At 42.4% G+C, this 24,972-nt stretch overlaps 1 protein-coding gene across 1 annotated transcript in view; it reads left to right on the top strand.

Moving 5' to 3' along the window:
• The window catches only part of NID2 (nidogen 2), a 75,463-nt gene that overhangs the window by 20,297 nt on the left and 30,194 nt on the right, over positions 1–24,972 (top strand). Inside the window, exons 5-8 of the mRNA XM_047767331.1 lie at positions 9,773–9,922; positions 10,341–10,586; positions 11,836–12,036; positions 13,580–13,810. Coding sequence (XP_047623287.1) covers positions 9,773–9,922; positions 10,341–10,586; positions 11,836–12,036; positions 13,580–13,810 — 828 coding nt within the window. The remainder of the gene's footprint in view (positions 1–9,772; positions 9,923–10,340; positions 10,587–11,835; positions 12,037–13,579; positions 13,811–24,972) is intronic.

Raw genomic sequence — 24,972 nt, 5'->3', positions numbered from 1 at the left:
CCATGGAAGATTAGAGCAGGCTGTCAGGTAACACAGTGCAGAGCATATCTGAGTGTGGTGCTGTCCTGGAAGTCTTCCTGGAGGAGGAGGGATCGAGCCAGGCCTCAGGGTCGGGGTCTGAGTTTAGAGAAAATAAAGCATATTCTGGACAAAAGAGTGAATGCAGTGGCAGAAATGGAAAGAGAGTATGTGAGTGAGTTGTTGGAGGGAGGTGGCATGAGAGGCAGTTGCTGGCAAGGTTCCAGCTCTTTAGGAACAGGGACCACTGGTATTGTGGGTAGCAGGGATAAGCTTTATTCATAGGGTCATAGCCGGTCTCAATCCTGCCCAGGTGGTGCAATGAGGCACTTAATTCAACCTCAGTCTGCGTGATGAATTAGAAATAGGGAGGGATTCCCGGCTTTCAGAAACATCAAGTGTTCTTACTCCATTGTGGGATCCTGTTGATTCTACTTTCTGGTCCAGCTCTATTTCCAGCCTTGGGAAAGGCCTCAGGAATGTGTTGTTCAAGCAGCTTATACCCTGGGATGCATTCGAGCAGGCTCTGCTGCCAAACTCAGCTTTCCAGGCACAAAATCCCCTCTCCCAGATGCACCCCCAGGTTACTGAGGGACTGTGAACAGGAGGACCTCCCCATACCTGTGAAGACAGATGCATAGGAGAGCCTGCTAGTGTCATGATGTTGGATGTAACCCTGCCACCCCTCCCCCGCCCCCGCAATAAAACAAGGTCCTAATAACTGTTTACTCAGCCAGCATCACTGTTTTACCACTGACATCAAAAACATGAAAACTGGAGGGAAAAGCAGAGCACTGTTTTTCATTGTAAAGCTGGATGTGGTTTTTCTTACTCGACTGTCATTCTGCAAAGTGTGGAAACTTAGAAGCATCTGTCCTGCAGTGAAAATGTAGGTCCTTTTTCTTGAGGTAGCAGGAAAAGCTGTTAAAAGTCAATCCAGGGCTGGCCCCACGCGGAAGCCCTCCGTCCCTATTTGCGTTTGCAAGATGAACCCAGTCTGCGCCATGGAACCTGCTGGACTTGGCCTTCTGTGGGGCTTGGCCAGAGCTGAAGACAAGTGCTTAAGCGTTACTGGAGAAATGAAGATTGAAGGCTGGATCAGAACAAGTGCAAAGAAGGAGTTTTCCCCTCATGTGAAAAACTCCCAATTAGGGCAGATCTCAAGCACTCTGGCAGCGCCTTTGCTTCTTTGCCCTCATGCAGCCCCACCTCATTTTTCTTTCTGTTAAGGCTAGGAGAAGAGGGAAGAAGCATTACATGGAAAAAAGAAGTGAGACTTTAAAATCCTCACGCGAAGATTCCTCTAGCAATGGTCTCACCTCAGTTAATGAAGCCTTTGCAGACTGAGCTTCATTCCAGCTGGGCTGTGATCTCCACCCTCCTGCTGGGCCTGAGTTGCCAGCCGACTTCTCTCTGTGGTTTTGACTCTCTGTGACAGCAAGAGCCGGGCAGAGTGTGGGTCCCCAGAGGGTCTGGAAGACAGCTTGCCCCGGTGGGTGAAATGCAGAAGAGAGGAATCTGTGGAGTGAAAACGGTATTTCTCAAAGTGGCTCTAGTCTATGTGTGGCTTTTTCCCATGGCCCTGGTTCCAAAATGCTAATTTCCACACCCCTCCTCCACCTTCTGACCCAGAATCTGCCCTTTAAAACCAGGTGCCCTGGGAGTTCCCATTGCGGCTCAGATATTAGTAACAACTAATATCCATGAGGATGCAGGTTCGATCCCCGGCCTTGCTCAGTAGGTTAAGGATCCAGTGAGCTGTAGTGTAGGTCGCAGATGAGGTTCAGATCCAGCACAGCTGTGGCTGTGGTGCAGGCTGGTGGCCGCAGCTCTGATTCAGTCCCTAGCCTGGGAACCTCCACATGCCTCAGGTGTGGCCCTAAAAAACAAAACAAAACAAAAAAAAACACAACAACAACAAAATAAATAAAACCAGGTCCCTTGGTGAGTCTTAAGTATTGCTGGTGTAATGGAAGGAGCCTGGGATTTAGAGCCAGAAGGTCATGCAACCTTTGTGGCCTCGGCCGTATCGTCTGTGAATTACAGATACTATTTACTTACAGAACAGGAAGACATGTGAAAACACCTTCAAAACTGTGAGGTAAAGAGGCACAGAGGGGACTGCGGAAAAAGTGCCACTTTGCTTTTGGGTAGACTCACTGCACGTCTCATCCAGCCAGATCCAGACACTGATTCCCCACGTTCAAGGAGTTCTGTATCTTTGAATCTACCTGCAACTCCCATAGAACTTTGACATGTCTCACTGGCCAAAAGTTTGGTTTTTCTTGCCTGATTAGATAACTGCATGTGGGATCACATTTCTAGGTCCTGTTCTCCCCCTTCCTCAAGGAAGGGAACTGGCTCCTGGGCTCCTGGATCCTTCCACTAAAAGACCTTCACCTGCCATGCTTGGGGATTGGGCCTGAGTGGGCCACGGGCATGGAATTCTGTGGCTCAGCTGGGTTAGGAATAAATGCAGGAGCATTTCCTGAAATCCCACCCACCCCAGGAACTGCTAATTGGTCAGATGATATTCATTAACCCGTTAATGAGCATCCTCTAGCTCAGAAATGAGAGGTTTATAAATATCCTGGACATCTTCATCAGAGGGCTTAAGAGTCACTCCAGGAATGGCTAAGGCACAGACTCATGGGTTCTGCCCATCGGGAATTAAAACTGGTAGGTCTGAGCCGTGCTCTGAGTATTTGCATGTTTAACAGGCAGCCCAGGTATTCTGATGCAGTGGAATCCATGGGGAGAAATCCAGCCTTCCCCTGAATGGTTGGGCAGTGCCATGCTGAGGGTATAAGTCCTGCCAGAGCCAGGGTGGAGCTTCCCTGATGCCTTGAAGGTGTTGCTAGAATTGATCTCCCACAAACCTGCTCAGGAAACGGCAGCTCCACCCTGCTGGTTCCCACGCCAAGAAATGAGCATCCCTGTGGACTCCTCTCTTTCTCCCCCCTCCTCCCTACCCTCCTCTCTTTCTTTTTCCCCTCACCAATTCTTCCTCTCCTCTCCCTCCATTCAGTCCATCAGCAAACCCTGGCAGCTCCCCTTCAAAGTACTCCAGATCCAGTCCCTTTTCATCCTCTCCACCAGAACCTCCTGCTACCAAGGCGCGGGCTCATTCCTGAGGTTTCAAAAGTCAGATCATGTCATTCTTCTGCTCTGAGCCCTCCAGCAGCTTCCCACCTCACTCAGACCACAACCCAAATCCTTCCCTTAATGACAAAGCCCCACAAGTGGCCAGGGCTACATCTCCTCCTTCTCTCCTCTGGCTGCCCCTGTTCCTCCCTTGTGCACTGACCGCCTGACACCGGATCCCTGCCCCATTCATCCCCCTCCTCCAGGCCTCTACCCAAAGCTCATCTTCTCCCCAGGCCCTCCCTGACTGTGTCATTTAAAAGAACAAAATCACCTTCCTCCTCCAACCCTCATGTCCCTCCCTGATTTAAATTTCTGCGCAGTTCTTGACATTGTCCACCGTACTGAAGAATTTACCTGTCTGTTGCCTGTGGCCTTGGAGGGGAATGTAAACTTCAGGACAGGAATTACTGTCGCTTTTGTCCCCTGCTACATCCCTAATTCCTAGTCTAGGACTAGGCCTGTAGGGAGTGCTCAATAAATATCTGTTTGAATTGCTGAAGAATGGAAGAAAGGTGCAAGAAGCATTTACCTTTCACCTAAGCTGATATTGTAAGTGTTGTATGTGTGCATCTGTGTGTGAGCACAGGCATGGAAAAGGGAGCCCAGTGCCCCCTGCCTAAGGGCAAACTCATCTTCCCCCAGTATGGTTGGCATGGGCTGGAAGGCTGAGCTTGTGTTCTTGGTTCAGTAAGTTCCATTCTGAGCAAGCAACTTAACACACACACACTGTTTAAAAAGATCCCCAAGCCAGCTTACCAGTAACTGATTTAACCCATCATAATTATAGTTTGTCTTGTATAGCCTTTCATGGGGCTTTAGCCATTGCTTTTTTTATTAGAAATATGTAGTCTGCATGCCCATCAGCTGATAAACTTTGGCACAGTTGCATTTGTAAGTTGTTGGCTCCAGTGTTAAGCTTCTTTTTCTACCCATATAAGAGCTGTGGCTCCACCTAGTATTTTAGTGAAGTTAACCCAGTTCTCCATATCTGTATCCTCCTCCAGTCCATCACTCCATTTCATACTCCATTCTTAGAAGAGGAACAGAGCAGAAGAATAAGTCTTCACAAAACAATGGGGGCAAAACAGCGTCAGTGTTTGACTTCTGCTGAAATCCTAAAAATGAAAATGAACTACCCTTTAGTCCTGCATCGGATTGCCTTTTTAGTGTGGTGCTCAGAAGCAAGTTAAGAAACAACGTAATTTCTAGCAATGAGGCTTGAGGGTAGTGTCACCCTGATTTTGGAGACGTAGTGCATTTCCTGGTTCCTGCAGAGCCACCTGAGCCAGGCTGCTGTTGAATCTCAGGACTTGGGACCCTCTGTGGCACCCCATTCCCTGGTGTTCTGGAGGGAGAGCCCTGGTGGTAGACGATGCCATGAGCACACTCACAAGTGTGCCCGGCTCTCCAGGAGCTGCCTCCTAACAGTTGTGACTTTCTGAGCTGGAGAAACCCAAGACTTTGACAAGTTACATTCCTTTCTATTTATTCAGACCAGTTCCCCCTCTCCTCCACTGTGCCCTCCCTTCTTTCTTTTTTTTTTTGTTAATTTTTATTAGAGTTGATTTACAATGTTCTGTCAATTTCTGCTGTACAGTAAAGTGACCCCGTTATACATATTATATTCTTTTTCTCACATTATCCTCTGTTATGTTCCATCCCAAGTGATTAGATATAGTTTCCTGTGCTATACACAGCAGAATCTCATTGCTTATCCACTCCAGATACTACAGTTTGCATCTACTAACCCCAAACTCCCAATTCTCCCCATGCCCTCTCCCTCCCTCTTGGTAACCACAAGTCTGTTCTCCAAGTCCATGAGTTTGTTTCTTTTCTGTAGATAGGTTCATTTGTGCCATATATTAGATTCCAGATATAGGTGACATCATATGGTATTTGTCTTTCTTTCTTACTTACTTCACTTAGTATGAGAGTCTCTAGTTCCATCCATGTTGCTGCAAATGGTATTCCGTTATTTTTATGGCTGAGTAGTATTCCATTGTGTATATATACCACATCTTCTTAATCCATTCATCCTTTGATGGAAATTTAGGTTGTTTCCATGTCTTAGGTATTGCGAATAGTGCTGTGATGAAAAACGGGGGTGCATATATCTTTTTCAGTGAAAGTTTTGTCCAGATAGATGCCCACAGTGGGACTGCCGGATCATGTGGTAGTTCTGTACTTGGTTTTCTGAGGTACCTCATACTGTTTTCCATAGTGGTTGTACCACCAGCAATGAAGGAGGGTACCCTTTTCTCCATACCCTGTTCGGCACTTGTTATTTGTTGACTTATAAATGATGGCCATTCTGACAGGTGTGAGGTGGTACCTCATTGTAGTTTTTATTTGCATTTCTCTAGTAATTAGTGATGTTGAACATTTTTTCATGTTTCTGTTAGTATCTGTATGTCTTCTTTTTTATTTTTTTTTGTCTTTTTTGTCTTTTTTGTTGTTGTTGTTGTTGTCGTTGCTATTTCTTGGGCCGCTCCCGCGGCATATGGAGGTTCCCAGGCTAGGGGTTGAATTGGAGCTGTAGCCACCAGCCTATGCCAGAGCCACAGCAACGCGGGATCCGAGCCGCGTCTGCGACCTACACCACAGCTCATGGCAACGCCGGATCGTTAACCCATTGAGCAAGGGCAGGGACCAAACCCGCAACCTCATGGTTCCTAGTCGGATTTGTTAACCACTGTGCCACGACGGGAACTCCTGTATGTCTTCTTTGGAGAAATGTCTATGCAGGTGTTCTGCCCATTTTTCAATTGGGTTGTTGGTGTTTTTGCTGTTGAGTTCTATGAGTTGTTTGTATATTTTGGAGATTAAACCCTTGTTGATTGCATCATTTGAAACTATTTTCTCCCATTCTGTAGGTTGTCTTTTGCCGGGGCCAGCTCAGCAGGATGGGGCTGAAGAACGGGTGCTGTGGAACTTAAGGAAAAATAGTTAACACAAAACAAGACACAGAGACATTTATCTTAAGTAAAGGTGGGAGCCAGGGAACTCAAGGTCTCAGGGACCAAGAGCGCCCTGCCTCAAGAAACCACACTGCTTTTATTGTGAGATCAAGTGAGGAGTGGCTATGGGTGGATGATACAGGGTTTGTTTACTATATATAAGTTCTTTTACTATTTAGAAAGCCACTTAGGTGGTAAAGGGTTAAGCTCTTACTCTGACCTCTAGGCACATAACAGTTCTTAAGCTTAAGTCACTTATGCCTTTAGGTCTTTGTTCTTAAACTTAAGTCATTTACCAGCACTGTGACTGTTTTTCAAAGCAGGAAGATGGGATAAAGTAAGTCAAGAAGATGGGATAAAGTAAAGAAGGACAAGATGGAGTTTTCAAGGAAACATGTCTTGCAACAGTCTTTTCATTTTCTTTTTGGTTTCCTTTGCTGTGCAAAAGCTTGTCAATTTGATTAGGCCTCATTGGTTTATTTTTGTTTTTATTTCTATTGCTTTGGGAGATTGACCTAAGAAAACATTTATATGGTAGATGCCAGAGAATGTTTTGCCCATGTTTTCTTCCAGGAGTTTGATGGTGTCTTGTCTTATGTTTAAGTCTTTAAGCCATTTCGAGTTTATTTTTGTGCATGGTGTGATGGTGTGTTCTAGTTTCATTGATTTACATGCAGCTGTCCAGGTTTCCTAGCATTTGCTGAAGAGACTGTCTTTTTCCCATTTTATATTCTTGTCTCCTTTGTTGAAGATTAATTGACCGTAGGTGTCTGGGTTTATTTCTGGGTTCTCTATTCTACTCCATTGGTCTGTGTAACTGTTTTTGTGCCAGTGCCACACTGTCTTGATTACTATAGCTTTGCAATATTGTCTGAAGTCTGGGAGGGTTCTGCCTCCTGCTTGTTTTTTGTTCCTCAGGATTGCTTTGGCAATTCTGGATCTTTTATGGTTCCGTATAAATTTGTGGATTGTTTGTTCTAGTTCTGTAAAATTTGTTTATTTGTTTTTGTCTTTTTAGAGCTGCAGGTGTGACGTATGGAAGTTTCCAGGCTAGAGGTTGAAATGGAGCTGTACCTTCTGGCCTACACCACAGCAACATGGAGTCTAAGCTGTGTCTGTGACCTATACCACAGCTCACAGCAATGCTGGATCCTTAACCCACTGAGCAAGGCCAGGGATTGAATCCGAGTCCTCATGGATACTAGTCGGTTCATTACTGCTGAGCCATGACAGGAACCCTCCTTTCTTAAAACAGCAGTAGACAATGATATATAGCTTCTCTCACAGCAATGTCTTTTAATCTTTTTGATCATTATGCATTTGTTTTTTCTGCCTTGAATTTTATGTCACTTTTCTGCTTTAAGAAATGTTCAGGGTGCTGCCTAATTTTCTATTTTTATCAAAATGGAATTTCTCAGCTGTGTCATCAAGGCCCCATACCAATTCTTGAGTCACCAACTTCATTCTCACTCTGTTCCCAGTCAGATATTCCATTTGAGTCAAGACCATCTGTCCTGCCAGCCCTCAGCTTGCTCCTTTCTCAAGAATCTGTAAGCAGCAGTCAAGTCCTGTCCAAAACTTAATGCTACTGTTTCTGCCCTCAATTCTTCTGCCATCTTCTTCTGTCAGCTCTGACAGCCTTCTGGATAATCTCTGCTCTCTTCTTCCCTTAAACCTGATTTATAAAGTAGGACTCAAACCTTACTTGCCAAAGTCTGTATTAACTAACCCCAGTCCCTGAGCAGACCCTTTGCCTGGAGCTCAGGATAAATGCCCTTGGGCTTCACCAGAGGGTATCAAGTGTAGCTGTTGAGTTTGAAGCCAGTTAGATTCAAATCCCTACTCCACCGCCTACTTCCTGTGTGACTTCAAAAGGGTTCCTTTAATCTGTGCCTTATCTTGTTTATCTGTAAAACATGGATAAAAGTAGTCCCCCCTCTTGTGCACATTAAAAGAGGTAATAAAGTGTGTGGAATAGTCTCTGGCTTGTACTAAGCACCACTTCAGTGTTCACACTGTTGTATGCTCACTCGCTGATCGCAGTCTTTCTGCTGGCTCCATTTGTATAGGTGCTACATCTTCCCCTCGGTTTGTTTTCTGTTGTCCCTGGGAAATACTGGGTGAGCATTGATCTTTCCATTTCTTCCTCTCCCTGCCTCTTCTTCCTTTTCAGACCTAGATATGGAACACAGCTGCCACCCAGTTTTTCCTAAGAGCAGGTAACTGGTCTTCCTTGGGAGCCAGCACCTCCTGGTAGCATCAGAGGCAAGTAACCACAGCCACCAGAAGACAGCCTGCAAAGGCACAGATTGGAGTTTTGTGCCCTCTGCACTTGTCAGCATGCTCCTGGAGTCTCCACCCAACTCCTGCTGCAGGGACAGGAGGCAGAGGTGTGCATAGCCGCTTTGCCTCCTGGTGGCTATGTTTGGGATTAGCATGGTACCTGGTGTCCAGGAGAAAGCCTCCTTCTCTCAGGACCCCCCAGCCAATGACCTCCTTGGCCATTTCTTTTTCTGGGGGGTGGGGATGTCCATGGCATGTGGAAGGCCCCGGGCCATGGATCAAACCCATGCCACAGCAGTAACCTGAGCCGCTGCAGTAACAACACCAGATCCTTAACCCACTGCATCGCAAGGCATTTCCAATTCTTGCTCATTCCCTTTAGAGACAATGGCATGTGCTCTCTTGCTTCTTGTTAGCACAAATGAGCCTTTTTTTTTTTTTTTTTTGGTCTTTTGTCTTTTTAGGGCTGCACCTGTGGCATATGAAGGTTCCCAGGCAATGCTGGATTCTTAACCCACTGAGTGAGGCCAGGGATTGAACCCACATCCTCATAGATACTAGTTGGGCTCTGAACCCACTGAGTCACAATGGAAACTACCCATTTCTTTTTTAAATGAACAGAATAAAGATGGGACATGGACGTGCTCCTGCAGCATTGAGCCTATTGTGGTGACTGTGGCCAAGCTCTCCATTGCTGCCCAGACACCCAGCTCAGGCCACAGCTACCAAAAGACAGCCTGCAAAGGCACAGAGCATTTCAGGGCTGGGTTCCCTGTTTCCTTCTCCTCCTTCTCCGCCTCCCTCCTTGTAGACTTTCTTAGGGGATGTGTGTATGTGTGTTCATTTTTACTTGGGAAAATTTTTTCCCAAGTAATGAGACAAGCTGTAGGTTGTTCTTTTCAAGGTCACAGTTACCCAAAGAAAGAGAAGAACAGTTAGACCTTATTTTTTTAGATTCTCTTTTTGTCCTTTTTCTCAGGAGCTCGTTACTGTTAGTTTGAACTGAGTGAAAGTGCTGACCTTTGGCTGCATTTAACCCAGAATGTGGCAGTTTTGTACAGTTCAGCCTTGCACGTACTTATGGGTGGGCTTTGCTGTCACTGCACCGAGGGGCACAGCCTCACCCTAGCTCCCAGCTCTGCAGTGAGACCAGCTGCGAGGAGTCAACAGTCCTTCTTGCCAGAAGACAAAGCAAGTTAATTCCCCTGAGTTGAATGTTATTCATGTCTCTTAAACATCAAAACCCCATTTGTTTATTACAATCTAAATGGATTTTATGGAGCAGATGCTGTGTCCGTGAGGAAGCTTGGCAGCCACGATGCTAGAATCACTTAGTCCTTTTCATGAAAGTTTGTTTTACTTTCCAGTCTTCACGTACAATGCTGCCAACAGGGAGACCTGTGAACACAACCATGAGCGCTGCTCTCGGCATGCCTTCTGCACCGACTATGCCACTGGCTTCTGCTGTCACTGCCAGTCCAGGTTTTATGGGAACGGCAAGCATTGTCTGCCTGAAGGTGAGGGGTGCTGGCTGGATTCGGGTGGGGGCTGCTCTGTATCTGTTACAGCCTCATGCTGTTTCCAGCTGCTGCTGTGAGCTCTGCTTAAGGACCTTGTGTCTCAGTCCCTTGAATCCAAGCAACTTGCAGGTGCTCAATAAATGTGTGAGGAATGAACATACTTGAGCTGATTTCCCAATGCGAGGACTAACCAGAAATGTTTCCTCCTTTTTGGCTCACTTAGAGTCCAAGTGGCCAGGAGAGAGGGAGGATGGGGGAAAAGAGATCGAAGGCAGGTCTGTTTGGGACTTAGGTAGTGGGTTGGTTAGGGAGCTGCGGAAAGGGCTAAAGATGGAGTCTGGAGAGTTGTCGGGGAGACTGTTTCATTTGTGTGCCAGGATGATGTTCAAGTTTGACTGGGTTTGCTGTCTCTCAGGAGCACCTCATCGAGTCAATGGGAAAGTGAGTGGGCACCTCCTTGTGGGCCACACGCCTGTGCACTTCACTGACGTGGACCTGCATGCTTATGTCGTGGGCAATGACGGCAGAGCCTATACAGCCATCAGCCACATCCCGCAGCCTGCTGCCCAGGCCCTTCTCCCACTCATGCCAATCGGAGGCCTGTTCGGCTGGCTCTTTGCTTTGGAAAAACCAGGCTGGGAGAATGGCTTCAGCCTCACAGGTGAGGAGAGCCACTGGTCACCACTGCTTTGGTGGCCTGGCACCTTGGGTTTTCAGTCAGTGAAGGAGGACTCGCTTGTCCAATGTTCCAAAGCCCCAGGGGTATAGTTTTCTGTCCCGAGGTAGCTGGGGATGGTTGGACCTTGCAGGACTGTTTTTAAATTCAGTGATTCCTTCTAAATGTGTTCCAAGTTGTTTCCAAGAAATAGGATGATTCCATTTGGAGCTTTCGTTCCCTCTTAACCCAATTTGTTGAAGCTTACTTGTCAGACTTCCTATAATTGTGTTGCAATGTGCAGGTCTGTCAAATGGGGGTGTAGGTAGTAATTCCAGGGCACCTGGAGATGATTACTTCATGGGGGAGCCGGGCCTTTGCTCTTCTCCCCCGAGGGACTCTGATCTATAATAGTGTAGACAGTGCCTCTCAGACTTTAACTCACATGCACATCACCTGGGTCTTTGGGAAGTTCAGGTTCTGATTTAGTGGCCCTGGAGGGGAGGTGTGGTAGGGGTATCTGTGATCCTGTTTTCCTAGCAAGCTTCCAGGAGTTGATAGTGCTAGTTTAAGGACCACCTTTGATGGCAAGGGTGTAGGGGGTACTTGCTGCCTTCTCATCTCACCATGTCTTGTGTCCTAATGGATTCATTTTTATTGCATATAGAGTGTGAGAGAAAAGTTCTTTGCCCACTTCCAGCTGTGGAGCTCAATAGCTATTTGTAGGATCTTGCTTTTAATCAAAGTTGGATAAAACCTTGATTCAAAGGTAGATAAATAAAATACAGTTTACCCAGTTACATCTGAATCTCAGCTAAACAATGAATAATTTAGTATAAGTATGCCCCCAATATTGTATGGGACATACTTATACTAAAAAATATGTTTATTATTCATCTGAAATTCAAATGTAAATGGGTGTCCTGGGGTTTGTTGGGGTTTGTTTTTGCTAAGTCTAGCAGCCTTAGCAAGAGCAAGGTCAAGGATGTTCCTAAGGGTTTATTTTCACAAAAAAAAAAACAAGCTTCTCCAAAGAGAAGCAGTGTGAGGTGGGGTAGGATGGAACCACACTCTTAACAGAAAGTTTGGGGAACTGAAGAAACCAAGAGCTGGTAGTACTTAGCCTTGGATATGAGATCTCTGCAGATACCATCTCCAATAGTAGCAGAAACTGGGAAATAGAAGTATGCACTGGTAATTATTGCTGGAAGATGCAAGCCCTCTTTTATCTCATACTGGATCTTTTCCTCTCCAGGTGCTACCTTTATCCATGACATGGAAGTGACTTTCCATCCAGGAGGGGAGAGGGTTCGAATCACTCAAACTGCTGAGGGATTGGACCCAGAGAACTATCTGAGTATCAAGACCAACATTCAAGGTCAGGTGCCTTACATCCCAGCAAACTTCACGGTCCACATCACTCCCTACAAGGAGCTCTACCACTACTCGGGCTCAGGTATGTGCAGTCAGTTCACATCTGTAAAATGGGGATGGTACAGATCTCACAAGATCGCTGTGAGGGGTATATGAGTGACTACATGGAATGTCCTTAGAACTGTGTGTGGCACATAAAATGAGCTCAATTTTTTTTTTCTTTTCCTAGAGCCACACTCATGGCAAATGGAAGTTCCCAGGCTAGGGGTTGAATTGGAGCCATGCTGCCAGCCTGCGCCACAGCCACAGCAACACAGGATTCAAGCCATGTCTGCGACGTACACCACAGCTCACGGCAGCGCCAGATCCTTAACCCACTGAGTGAGGCCACGGATAGAATCTGCGTCCTCATGGGTCCTAGTCAGGTTCATTTCCACTGAGCCACAATGGGAACTCCCAATATTGTTTTATTATTCTTGTTATGTTAGTATGAGAAAAATATGGGCTGCTGTATATAAAAATAGCAATATTCCTACACAATACTTTCAAATAATAATGTCTATAACAATCTTATCTATGGGGTGAGGAAGGATGGTATAATTATATAGAGTTTTTAACCATCCTGATCTCTGGGCCATGGAAAAAATATTTATTATTAGAATTTATCCTTGTTCTGTAACCTTGCTTCAGCCTGCTTGAAAAATCAGATATGTAAAACTAATGCTAGATTTGGAGTCAAGAAGATTGGAATTCATATCATGGATGTGTTTAAAATATGTGGGGAACAAGGTCACTTACCACCTCAGGGCCTATTTTTCTCATCTTTAGAATAAAAATAATAACCCCTTTTCTGTCACTGTACTTGGTTGATAATGTGTAAAGTTAACTGTGTTCTGTAAAAACCACCTGCTTTTTGAGATGCTGCCGCAATCCCCATTGCTGTCCTGGATCACAGAGGTTTGTTTTGAGTTGTGCCTTTGTTTCTCCTATGGTGTGAGAGCTGGAAGCCAGGCCAGAGGGCTAGAGAAGAGGATGGGCAGCATCCACCTGGCACAGGGTAGCAATGGCTAGAAAACTGGCCTGGCCTCCGGACTCTGCACTCAGATGAAGAGAAAAGACCGACCCCATTTCCCTGGAAACCTTCAGGTTTAAGTGCACAGTGTAGGAAGGTGTCACCTCTGTAAACTGACGGATAGATTGGTGGAAATCTTGGGGGGTAGGGTCAGGCCGACTTGAATTCCAGTTCCAGCTCTGCTACTCTACCAACCTGGCATTTTAGGCTACTTAATTAGTCCTTAACCTCTGTAAGGCTCTCCACTGGTTGTTGTGGGGAGTAATGAGGCAGTGCATTGAGAGAGCTGGGCATAGCTGGCACATAGTAGCACTTATTCTTTGCAAATGTAGACAGCAGTGACCATGCCTCCTCCCTCTCTGTGCTTTGGTTTTACGTCCACTCAGGTCCTTGGGATTGCCTTGCAGGTTTCCCATATAAACCCAGGAACTTCCCAAGGGAACACTCTCCAGGAACTACATAAAAAACTCTGCAGAGAAGCTCACCCCACAAGAAAATCTCTATACTGATTGCTTATAAATTTCCCAGTTTGACGGAATAATGTCTGTTGCAGCTGTGACCTCCACAAGTTCCAGAGCCTACTCTCTCACATTTGGTGCCATCAACCAAACGCGATCCTACAGCATCCACCAGAACATCACTTACCAGACGTGCAGGCATGCCCCCAGACACTGGGCCATCCCCACCACCCAACAACTGAATGTGGACCGTGTCTTTGCCTTGTATACCGATGAAGAAAAAGTGCTCAGATTTGCTGTGACCAATCAAATTGGCCCTGTGGAAGGTATGGATTCCCTTTTTCGTTATAGCTGGGCAAAAAACGACATCGAACCTTCTTTCTTCATTCTTTTCAGTAGCCTCGGAATGATTCACATAAGTTACTAAGGGTTACTGAGTGCGAGGCTCTGTTAGGTGCTAGATAAAAGGATGAATAAAGCAGAGTCCTGTCCTGAAGGTGAAGACAGAGGTAGAAATAGAACTTTTAGAAGTGTTCCTGCTGAGATCAAGAATAGAAAGCATAGTACATGAGTCTGGTTTGTAGCAACACCCAATTATGTGGGCCAGTCTGTGTTGGGGATACACCTGTGAACAAGGTGGGGCCAAGTAGGAAAGAGAATGATGCTGACAGATATTTGTTATGATTGTGATAAGCACAGCTGCTATGAGCCTAGTTGGGAGGTTCAGAGATGTGATGTCCTTGAAGAAGTAACAGTTTAGCTAAGACTTAAAGGATGAGAAGAATATCATCAGATCAAGATGAGACAAAGAGCCAGTGCCTAGAACAACAGGAGGAAAATAGAATCACATATATGACAAAACTCAAATTAACATCATAGTTAATGAGGAAAGACTGTATGTTTTCCTTCTAAGACCAGTAATAAGATAAGGATGTCTGCTTTTGCTGCTTCTCTTCAACACTGTACTAGAAGTACTAGCCAGGGAAATTAGGCAAGAAAATAAAATAAAAGGCATCTAGATTGGAAAGGAAGAAGTAAAATTATCTCCACTGTACTATGACATGATTTTATTGGTCGAACAACTAAGGAATTCATTTTTAAAAACTATTAGAGGAGTTCCTGTCATGGCTCAGTGGTTAACAAACCCAACTAGTATCCATGAGGATAAGGCTTCGATCCCTGGCTTTGGTCAGTGGGCTAAGGATCCAACATTGCCATGAGCTGTGGTGTAGTTCGCAGACATGGCTTAGACCCCACATTGTTATAGCTTTTAGTATAGGCCAGCAGCTGTGGCTCTGATTCGACCCCTGGCCTGGGAACTTCCATATGCTACAGGTGTGGGCCTAAAGAGGCAAAAGACAAAAAAAAAAAAAGAAAGAAAGAAAAAAGAAAAAAACTATTAAAACTAATAAACAAGTTCAGTATGATTACAGATACAAGATCAATATACAGAAATTAATTGTATTTCTATATAGTAGCAATGAGCAATCTGAAAAGGAAATTAAAAGAATAATTGTATTTCAAAAAAATGTTTAGGGATATATTTTTAAGAAGTGTAATACTTCGATATTGAAACCTATAAATGTTTTTGAAAAAATATAAGGCCTGAGTCAATGGAAAAATATTTTATGTTCATGGATTGGAAGACTTAATATTGTTAAGATGGCAGTGTTTCCTAAAACTGATCTAAAGATTCAACATCATCTTAATTAGCTGTTTTTTTTTTAACAGAAATTGAAAAGTTAATCCTAAAATTTGTATGAAAATTTAAGCAACCTAGAATAGCCAAAACAGTATTTACAAAGAACAAACTTGGAGAACTCAGAATTCCTGACTTGAAAAAGTAAGAGTAATCAATACAGTGTGGTCCTTGAAGAAAGACAGACATACAGGTCAATGAGAATAGAAGTGAGAATCCAGAAATAAGCACTCACATTTACAGTCAATTGATTTTTGACAAGAGTGCCAGAACAATTCTATGAAGACAAAGGGTAGTCTTTTCAACAGTGGTTCTGGGACAGCTATGGATATCCGCATGCAAAAGAATGAAGGTGGTTACAGAATAAGAGATGTCCACATAGGAAGGGAAGAAGTAAAACTGTCACTTTTATCAGATGATGTGATCCTACATATAGAAAACCCTAAAGTCTGCATTAAAAAACTATTAGTACTAATGAATTCAGTAAAGTTGCAAGATACAAGATTAACATACATATATCTGTTGTTCTACACATAATAATGAGCTATCAGAGAAAGCAGGAAAAAAATCCCATTTAAAATCTCATTAAAAAGAATAAAATAGGGGAGTTCCCATCATGGTGCAGTGGAAACAAATCCAACTAGGAATCATGAGGTTGCAGGTTCGATCCCTGTCCTCCCTAAGTGTGTTAAGGATCTGGTGTTGCTGTGAGCTGTGGTGTAAGTTGCAGACGTGGCTTGGATCTGGCATTGCTGTGACTCTGGTGAAGGCCAGCAGCAACAGCTCTGATTAGACCCCTAGCCTGGGAACCTCCATTTGCTGTGGCCCTAAAAGGACAAAAGACAAAAATAAATAAATAAATCGGAGTTCCTGTCGTGGCTCAGCAGTTAACGAATCTGACTAGGAACAACGAGGTTGTGGGGTCAATCCCTGGCCTTGCTCAGTGGGTTAACGATCCGGCATTGCCATGAGCTGTGTTGTAGTTGGCAGATGTGACTTGGTTCCCGTATTGCTGTGGCTCTGGCGTAGGCTGGCGGCTACAGCTCCAATTCGATCCCTAGCCTGGGAACCTCCATATGCTGTGGGAGTGGCCCTAGAAAAGGCAAAAAGACAAAAATAAATAAATAAATAAATAAATAAGAATAAAATATGTTGGAATAAACTTAACCAAGGAGGTGAAAGACCTATGCTCTGTAAACTATATGACTTTTGTGGAAGAAATTGAAGATGATACAAAGAAATGGAAAGATATGTGTGTTATTGGATTGGAAGAATTAATATTGTTAAAATGTCCATACCAACCAAAACAGCACACAAATTTAATGCAGTCCCTATCAGAATACCCAGGACATTTTTTAGAGGACTAGAAAAAAAATAAGATTTATATGGAAGCACAAAAAAATCCAAATAGTCAAAGCAGTCCTGAGGGAAAAAAAAAAAAAACAAAGCTGGAAATATCACATGCCTGGACTTCAGACTATTCTACTAAATGAAAGTAATTAAGACAGTGTGGTACTGGCAAAAAACAGACAGATAGATCAATGGAATAGAATAGATAGCCCAGAAATAAAGTCACACACTTATGGTCAATTCATCTACAACAAAGAGGCAAGAATATACTTTGTTTTTTTTAATTATAGTTTATTTATAATATTCTGTCAATTTCTGCTGTACAGCAAAGTAACCCAGTCATATATACATACATATATATGTATCTATGTTCTTTTTCTTACATTATCATCCATCATCATGCTCAATGGCAAGTGATTATAGTTCTCTATGCTATACAGCAGGATCTCATTGCTTATCCATTCAAAATGCTATAGTTTACATCTACTAACCCCAAACTTCCAGTCTAGGCCACTCTTTCCCCATTAAAAACCACAAGTCTCTTCTCCATGTCCATGAGTTTGTTTCTTTTCTGTAGATAGGTACATTTGTGCCGTATATTTGATTCCAGATATAAGCAATATCATGTGGTATATTTCTTTCTCTCTCTGACTTACTTCACTTAGTATGAGAATCTCTAATTCCATCCATTTGCTGTTGCAAGTAATATTATTTTGTTCTTTTTATGGCTGAGTAGTATTCCATTGTGTATATATACCACATCTTCTTAATCCATTCATCTGTTGATGGACATTTCGGTTGTTGCCATGTTTTGGCTATTGTGAATAGTGCTCCAGTGAACACTGGGGTGCTTGTATCTTTTTCAATGAAAGTTTTATCCAAATATATGTCCAGGAGTGGGCTTGCTGGATCATATGGTAGTTCTATTTTTAGTTCTCTGAGGTACTTCTGTAGTATTTTCCACAGTGGTTGTACCAGTGTACATTCCTACCAGTAGTGAAAGAGGATACCCTTTTCTCCACACCCTCTCCAGCATTTATTATTTGTAGACTTACAAATTATGGCCATTTTGACCAGTGTGAGGTGGTACCTCATTGTAGTTTTTATTTGCATTTCTCTAATAATTAGTTATGTTGAGCATTTTTTTCATGTGCCTGTTGGTCATCTGTATGCCTTCTTTAGAGGAATGTCTATTTAGGTGTTCTGCCCATTTTTCAATTGGGTTGTTGGTGTTTTTGCTGTTGAGTTCTATGAGTTGTTTGTATATTTTGGAGATTAAACCCTTGTTGATTGCATCATTTGAAACTATTTTCTCCCATTCTGTAAGTTATCTTTTTGTTTTCTTTTTGGTTTCCTTTGCTGTGCAAAAGCTTGTCAATTTGATTAGGCCTCATTGGTTTATTTTTGTTTTTATTTCTATTGCTTTGGGAGATTGACCTAAGAAAACATTTATATGGTAGATGCCAGAGAATGTTTTGCCCATGTTTTCTTCCAGGAGTTTGATGGTGTCTTGTCTTATGTTTAAGTCTTTAAGCCATTTCGAGTTTATTTTTGTGCATGGTGTGATGGTGTGTTCTAGTTTCATTGATTTACATGCAGCTGTCCAGGTTTCCTAGCATTTGCTGAAGAGACTGTCTTTTTCCCATTTTATATTCTTGTCTCCTTTGTTGAAGATTAATTGACCGTAGGTGTCTGGGTTTATTTCTGGGTTCTCTATTCTATTCCATTGGTCTGTGTAACTGTTTTTGTGCCAGTGCCACACTGTCTTGATTACTATAGCTTTGCAATATTGTCTGAAGTCTGGGAGGGTTCTGCCTCCTGCTTGTTTTTTGTTCCTCAGGATTGCTTTGGCAATTCTGGATCTTCTATGGTTCCATATAAATTTTTGAATTATTTGCTGTAGTTCTGTGAAAAATGTCATGGGTAATTTGATAGGGACTGCATCAAATCTGTAGATTGCTTTGGATAGTATGGCCATTTTAACAACATTAATTCTTCCAATCCAGGATCATGGAATATCTTTCCATTTCTTTGAATCCTCTCTCATTTCCTTGATTTATGTTTCGTAGTTCTCAACATATAAGTCTTTCACCACCCCATTCAGTTTTATTCCTAAGTATTTAATTTTTTTGGGGGGGTGTGATTTTAAAAGGCACTGTATTTTTAAATTCCTTTTCTAAGATTTCATTGTTAGTATCAGAAATGCAACTAATTTCTTTTCTTTTCTTTTTCTTTTTTTTTTTTTTAAGAGCAGCACTTGCAGCATGTGAAAGTTCCCAGGCTAGGGGTTGAATCAGAGGTGCAGCTGCCAGCCTATGACACAGCCACAGCAGCACCAGATCTTTTTTTTTTTTTTAATTATTTTTTTTTTTTTGGTCTTTTTGCCATTTCTTGGGCCGCTTCCTTGGCATATGGAGGTTCCCAGGCTAGGGGTCGAATTGGAGCTACAGCCACCAGCCTATGCCAGAGCCACAGCAACTCTGGATCCGAGCCACGTCTGCAACCTACACCACAGCTCACGACAACGCCGGATCCTTAACCCACTGAGCAAGGGCAGGGACCGAACCCGCAACCTCATGGTTCCTAGTCGGATTCGTTAACCACTGCGCCACGACGGGAACTCCTTTTTTTTTTTTTTTTTTTTTTTTTCAGATCTGAGCTGCATATGAGAACTACACCACAGCTCACAGCAATGCCAGATCCTTAACCCACTGAGAAAGGCCAGGGATTGAAGCCACATCCTCATGGATACTAGTCAGGTTCATTTCCACTAATCCACAATGGGAACTCCATTTCTGAATGTTAATCTTGTATCCTGCTACTTTGATGAATTCATTGATCAGTTTGAATAGTGTGTGTGGAGCTCTTAGGGTTTTCTATATATAGTCATGTCATCTGCATATAGTGACAATTTTACCTCTTCTCTTCCAGTTTGGATACCTTTTATTTCTTTTGTTTGTCTGTTGTGGCTAGGACTTACAATACTATGTTGGATAAATGTGGCGAGAGTGGGCATCCTTGTCTTGTTCCAGATTTTAGTGGGAAGGCTTTCAGCCTTTCTCTGTTGAGTATTGTATTGACTGCGGTTTGTCATAAATGACTTTGATTATGTTAAGGTATGTTCCTTCTATACTCATGTCGGTAAGAGCTTTTATTATAACTGGATGTTGGATTTTGTCAAATGTTTTCTCTGCATCTATTGAGATGATCATGTGTTTTTTGTCTTTTCTTGTTTTAATGTGGTGTATGATATTGATTGATTTCCTCATTGACCAGTTGGTTTTTTCAGTAACATGTACTTTAGTCTCCATGTGGTCGGGTTTTTCTCATTTCTTTTTCTGTGGTTAATTTCTGATTTAATGCCAATGTGGTTAGAAAAGATATTTGAAATAATTTCTGTTACTCTTAAATTTGTTGAAGTTAGTTTTTTTCCCCAGTATGTGATCAATCCTTGAGAATGTTCCATGTGTACTTGAAAAGAATGTATATTCTGATTTTTTTGGATGTCATGACCTGAAAATATCAATTCAGTCTAAGTTTTCTGTTGTGTCATTTAGGATCTCTGTTGCCATATTGATGTTCTGTCTAGAGGATCTGTCCATTGATGTGAGTGGGGTGTTAAAATCTCCTTCTGTTACTGCATTCCCATCAATTTCTCCTTTTATTTCTGTTAGTGTTTGTTGTATGCATCTGGGTGCTCCTATATTAGGGACATATATATTGAGGATTTTAATATTCTGTTCTTGAATGGAGCCTTTTATCATTAGAGTCCTTCTTTGTCTTTCTTTATGGCCTTTGTTTTAAAGTCTATTTTGTCTGATATGAGTATTGCAACTCCTGCTTTCCTGTCTTTTCCATTCACATGAAATATCCTTTTCTATCTCCTGACTTTCAATTTATATGTATCCTTTGTCCTGAGGTACGTCTCTCATAGACAGCAGATTGTAGGCTCTTGCTTTTTTATCCAGTCTGCCACTCTGCACCTTTTTATTTTATTTTTTTTGTCCTTTTGTCTTTTCTAGGGCTGCACCCATGACATATGGAGGTTCCTAGGCTAGGAATCTAATTGGAGCTGTAGCCGCCGGTCTACCAGAGCCACAGCAATGCCAGATCCGAGCCACATCTGCGACCTACACCACAGCTCACAGCAATGCTGGATCCTCAACCCATTGAGCAAGGCCAGGGACCAAACCTGCAACCTCATTGTTCCTAGTTGGATTCATTAACCACTGCACTAGGACGGGGACTCCACTCTGTACCTTTTGATTGAAGCACTCAGTTCATTGATATTTAAGATAATTATTGATAAATATGTATTTATCGCTATTTTAAACCTTGTTTTCCAGATTATTCTATGTTTCTCCTTTGTTTCTTTCTTTTTTTGTTTGGATGATTTACTTTTATACTTACATCCTCTTCTTTTTAGTTTTCGTGAATGTAATATTTGGTTTTGATTTGTGGTTGCCCTGTTTTTCAAGTATGTTAATCTCTTCTTATATCTGCTTGCTTTAGCCTGATAGTCATATAGTCTCAAACTCATTCTAAAAAATGAGTCTAGATTTTTTTACTTTCCTTCCCCACATTTTATGGTTTTAAAGTTCTTTTAAAAATATTTGTGTTTGTCCTTCTGCTGTTCCTTGTGTTTATTGTTGTTTTTGCAATAGCTTTTGTTTTCTTTTAGATCTGTATATTGGCTTATTTAAGTAATTGCTTTCCAATTGTGATTTTCTCCATCATATTTCTTTTTCTTTTTTATTTAGAGGAGCACTTTCAGTATTTATTTTAGAATGGTTTTAGTATTGCTGTACTCTTTTAGTTTTTTCGTTTGTTGGAGAAATTCTTAATTTCTCCTTCTATTTTAAATGATATCCTTGTTGAGTAGAATATTCTAGGCTGCAAATTTTTCCCTTCTAGAACTTTGAATACGTCTTGCCACTCTCTTCTGGCACGTAGTGTTTCTGTAGAGAAATCAGCTGATAGCCTTATGGGGGTTCTCTTATAATTAAGCCTTTTTTTTCTCTTGCTGCCTTTAGAATCCTCTTTTTATCTTTAACTTTTGCCATTTTTATTATAATATGTCTTGGTGTGGACCTGTTTGGGTTCAACTTGCTTGGGGCCCTCTGTGATTCCTGTATCTTTTTTTTTTTTTTTTCCCCACTGTACAGCAAGGGGGTCAGGTTATCCTTACATGTATACATTACAATTAGATTCCTGTATCTTGATGTCTTTTTCCTTTAGAGTTGAAAAGTGTTCAGCCATAATTTCCTCAAATATATTTTCAATCTCCTTTTCTTTTTCTTCTCTCTCTGGAATCCCTATTATGCAGATTGGCCCACTTTATATTATCCCATAGACCTGATATATTGCTTTCATTTTTTTTATTTGCTTTTCTGTCTGCTGACATGATTGCGTGATTTCCATTATTTTGTCTTCCAAGTCAGTAATTCATTCCTCTGCATTATTCATTTTGATCTTCAGTGCCTTTAACTCAGCTTGCATCTCTGCAAATGAGTTTTTTCTACTTTTTCTTGGCTTCTTCTTATATTTTCTAGTTCCTTTCTAAAGTAATTTGCATTACTATTCACAGCCATTCTTAATTCCTTCGTATTTGCTCTTAATTCCTTCAGTATTTTCACTATCTTCTTTTTGAACTTGGTGTCTGTTTGACTGCAGGGGTCTTTTTCACTGTTTGCTCCTTCAGGTGAAATATGTCTTTTAACTGGGAATGACTCCTGAGCGTCTTCCTTTTACTTATATTTTTCTTATTCTGTGAGTTTAGGGACAGAAATTACTGTAGTCTTGGAGGGCTATTTATATGCCTAAGGGCCCCTGGGTATTTTGTAATGACTTACTTTTATTTTTAGGCTGCTCTGTGTGCTCCCAGGGAGAAGGAGGCAATGGGCAGGGCTAGTAGCCTGTGCCTGGTTGCTGACCCTTGACAGTGGCAAGGACCCATGAGAAAGTGGTACAGGCTGCTCCTAGTTTCAGGGCCCTGGGAAGTGACAGTGATCTTCAGGCAGATATAGGCAGTACCCAGAGCATTTGGCAGTGGCAGCAGCAGGGTGTGTATGTTCCTAGGGGAGTGAGAGCAACAATGGGTGGTGCTCAATTGCAGTGCCCTCCTCTGTGCCGACCTCTGTAGTGACTGGGACCATGGTCCTGTCCATGGACCCCTAGTGGGGCTGTGCCATGCCTGCCTCTGGTGTTTGAGATGACTGCTGTGGTTTGCCCCTGCCACCTGTGGACCATGCAAGAGGTGCCACTTTGTGCTTATCCCTTAGTGCACACCAGAGTTTCCCAGCCATGCATAGCCAGCACCAGAGGCGCTCTGTTGCCTGTAGACTGCACCAGTGGTGCCTCGCCACCCATAGCCTACGCCAGAGGTGCCCCGCCCTCTGAGAGTCTGTGAGTGCACAGGGAAAAATATTCCTATGGTGGTCTGCCCCTCCTCCTCTCACCCTCCCCAACAATGGCGTCTTGCCTCTCCTGTGGGCCCAGACTTCCTCCTGGGTTCCCTCAGCTGTGGTGCTCAGCCCATGGCACACTGCTCCTTAGCCCTTCAGGCTGCCTCCGCACAGCCAACCTGAGTCCTTTCCCTGGAACTGACCTCTGGAGCCTGAGTTTCAACATCCAGCCCCCACCCAAGTGTCTCAGGCTTTGTTGTCTAGGGGTGGTGGTACCAATGGTCTGTGTGGCTTTCACTCTGATTTGCCCTTCTCAGTCCAGATGCTGTGCTTTTCTTCAAGACTGAAGTCCCTCTGTCTCGGCTGATCTCCCGACCAGTTAGGTGGCTTCGCAGAGTGTGGATTCCTTTTCTCAATAGCTCCCTCTCAGCAGTGCTAGTTTGTCCTGGTTCCTTTTCTCTCTCTCTTGATCTCTTTGTTCCCCCTTTTGTTCTACCCAGTTATGTGGAGGATTTCTTGCCCTTTTTGGAGGCTTAAGGTCTTCTGCCAGCATTCAGTAAATGTTCTGTGCAAATCGTTCTACGTGTTAGATGGTTTTCTTGATGTGTTTGTGGGAGAAGGTGAGCTCCACATCTTACTCCTCCACCATCTTGATCTCTCTTCTAAAATGACAGTTTCTTCAATAAGTGGTGCTGGGAAAACTGAATAGCTATATGCAAAGAACAAAATTAGAATGTTTTCTCACACCATATACAAAAATAAACTTCAAAATGGATTGAAGACCTAAACATAACATGAGAAACCATAAAAATCCAAGAAAAAAATAGAATACTCTTCGACATAAATTATAGCAATATTTTTTGGATCTGTCTCCCAGGGCAAGGAAACAAAAGCAAAAATAAACAAATGGGACCTAATTAAACTTAAAAGCTTTTGTGCAGGAAAATATCCATAAAATGAAAATACAGCCTACTGAATGGGAGAAAATATTTGCAAATCATATGTCTGATGGGGGGTCAATATCCAAATATCCAAACAGCTCATACAATTTAATGTCTTAAAAAACCAAACAGCTCAACTTTAAAAAGAGGAAAAAAATACTCAACATTGCTAATTATCAGGGAAATGCAAATCAAATCCACAATGAGCTATCTGTCACCTCATACCTGTCAGAATGGCTGTCATCAAAGAGAACACAAATAACACACTTTGGCAATGAAGTAGAAAAAAGGGAACCTTAGTACATTATTGGTGGGAATGTAAGTTGGTACAGCCACTATGGAAAACAGTATGGAGGTTCCACAAAAAAAAAACTAAAAATAGAACTACTGTATGACCCAGCAATCCAACTCCTGGGTATATATCTAAAATAAATGAAAACACCAATTCAAGAAGATACAGGCATTGTATGTTAATAGCACCTATTATTTACCATAACCAAGATGTGGAAGCAAGCCAAGTGTCCATCGGCAAATGAATGGGTAAAGAAGATGTGGTGTGTACACACACACACACACACACACACACAGTGAAATACTATTCAGCCATAAAAAAGAATGAAATTTTGCAACAACGTGGACACACTTGGAGGGTATTATGCTTAGAGAAATAAATCAGACAAATACTGTATGCTGTTGCTTATATGTGGAATCTTAACAATAAACATGATTAAAGAAAATATAACAAAATAAATGGACTCACAGATATAGAGAATAACCTAGTGGTTACCAGTGAGAAGAGTGAAGGGGGAGAGGCAAAATAGGGGTAGAGGATTAAAAAGTAAAAACTACTATGTATAAAATAATCTACAAGGATGTATTATACAGGGCAGAGAATATAGCCAATATTTTATAATAACTTTAAATGGAGTATAATCTACAAAAATGTTGAATCACTATGTTGTACACCTGAAAGTTAAATAATATTGTAAATCAACTTTACTTCAACTTAACTGAAACTGCACATGCAAACATACATGAAAGCATTTTCCCTAATTGTAAAACAGTATAAAATGTTAAAGTATTATTAAAAATCT

The sequence above is a fragment of the Phacochoerus africanus genome, chromosome 2 (genome assembly GCF_016906955.1).
Source record: "Phacochoerus africanus isolate WHEZ1 chromosome 2, ROS_Pafr_v1, whole genome shotgun sequence".
NCBI classification, from domain to species: domain Eukaryota; kingdom Metazoa; phylum Chordata; class Mammalia; order Artiodactyla; family Suidae; genus Phacochoerus; species Phacochoerus africanus.
The sequence above is the reverse complement of the archived record's forward strand: the minus strand, read 5'-3'. Positions and strand labels throughout refer to the sequence as shown.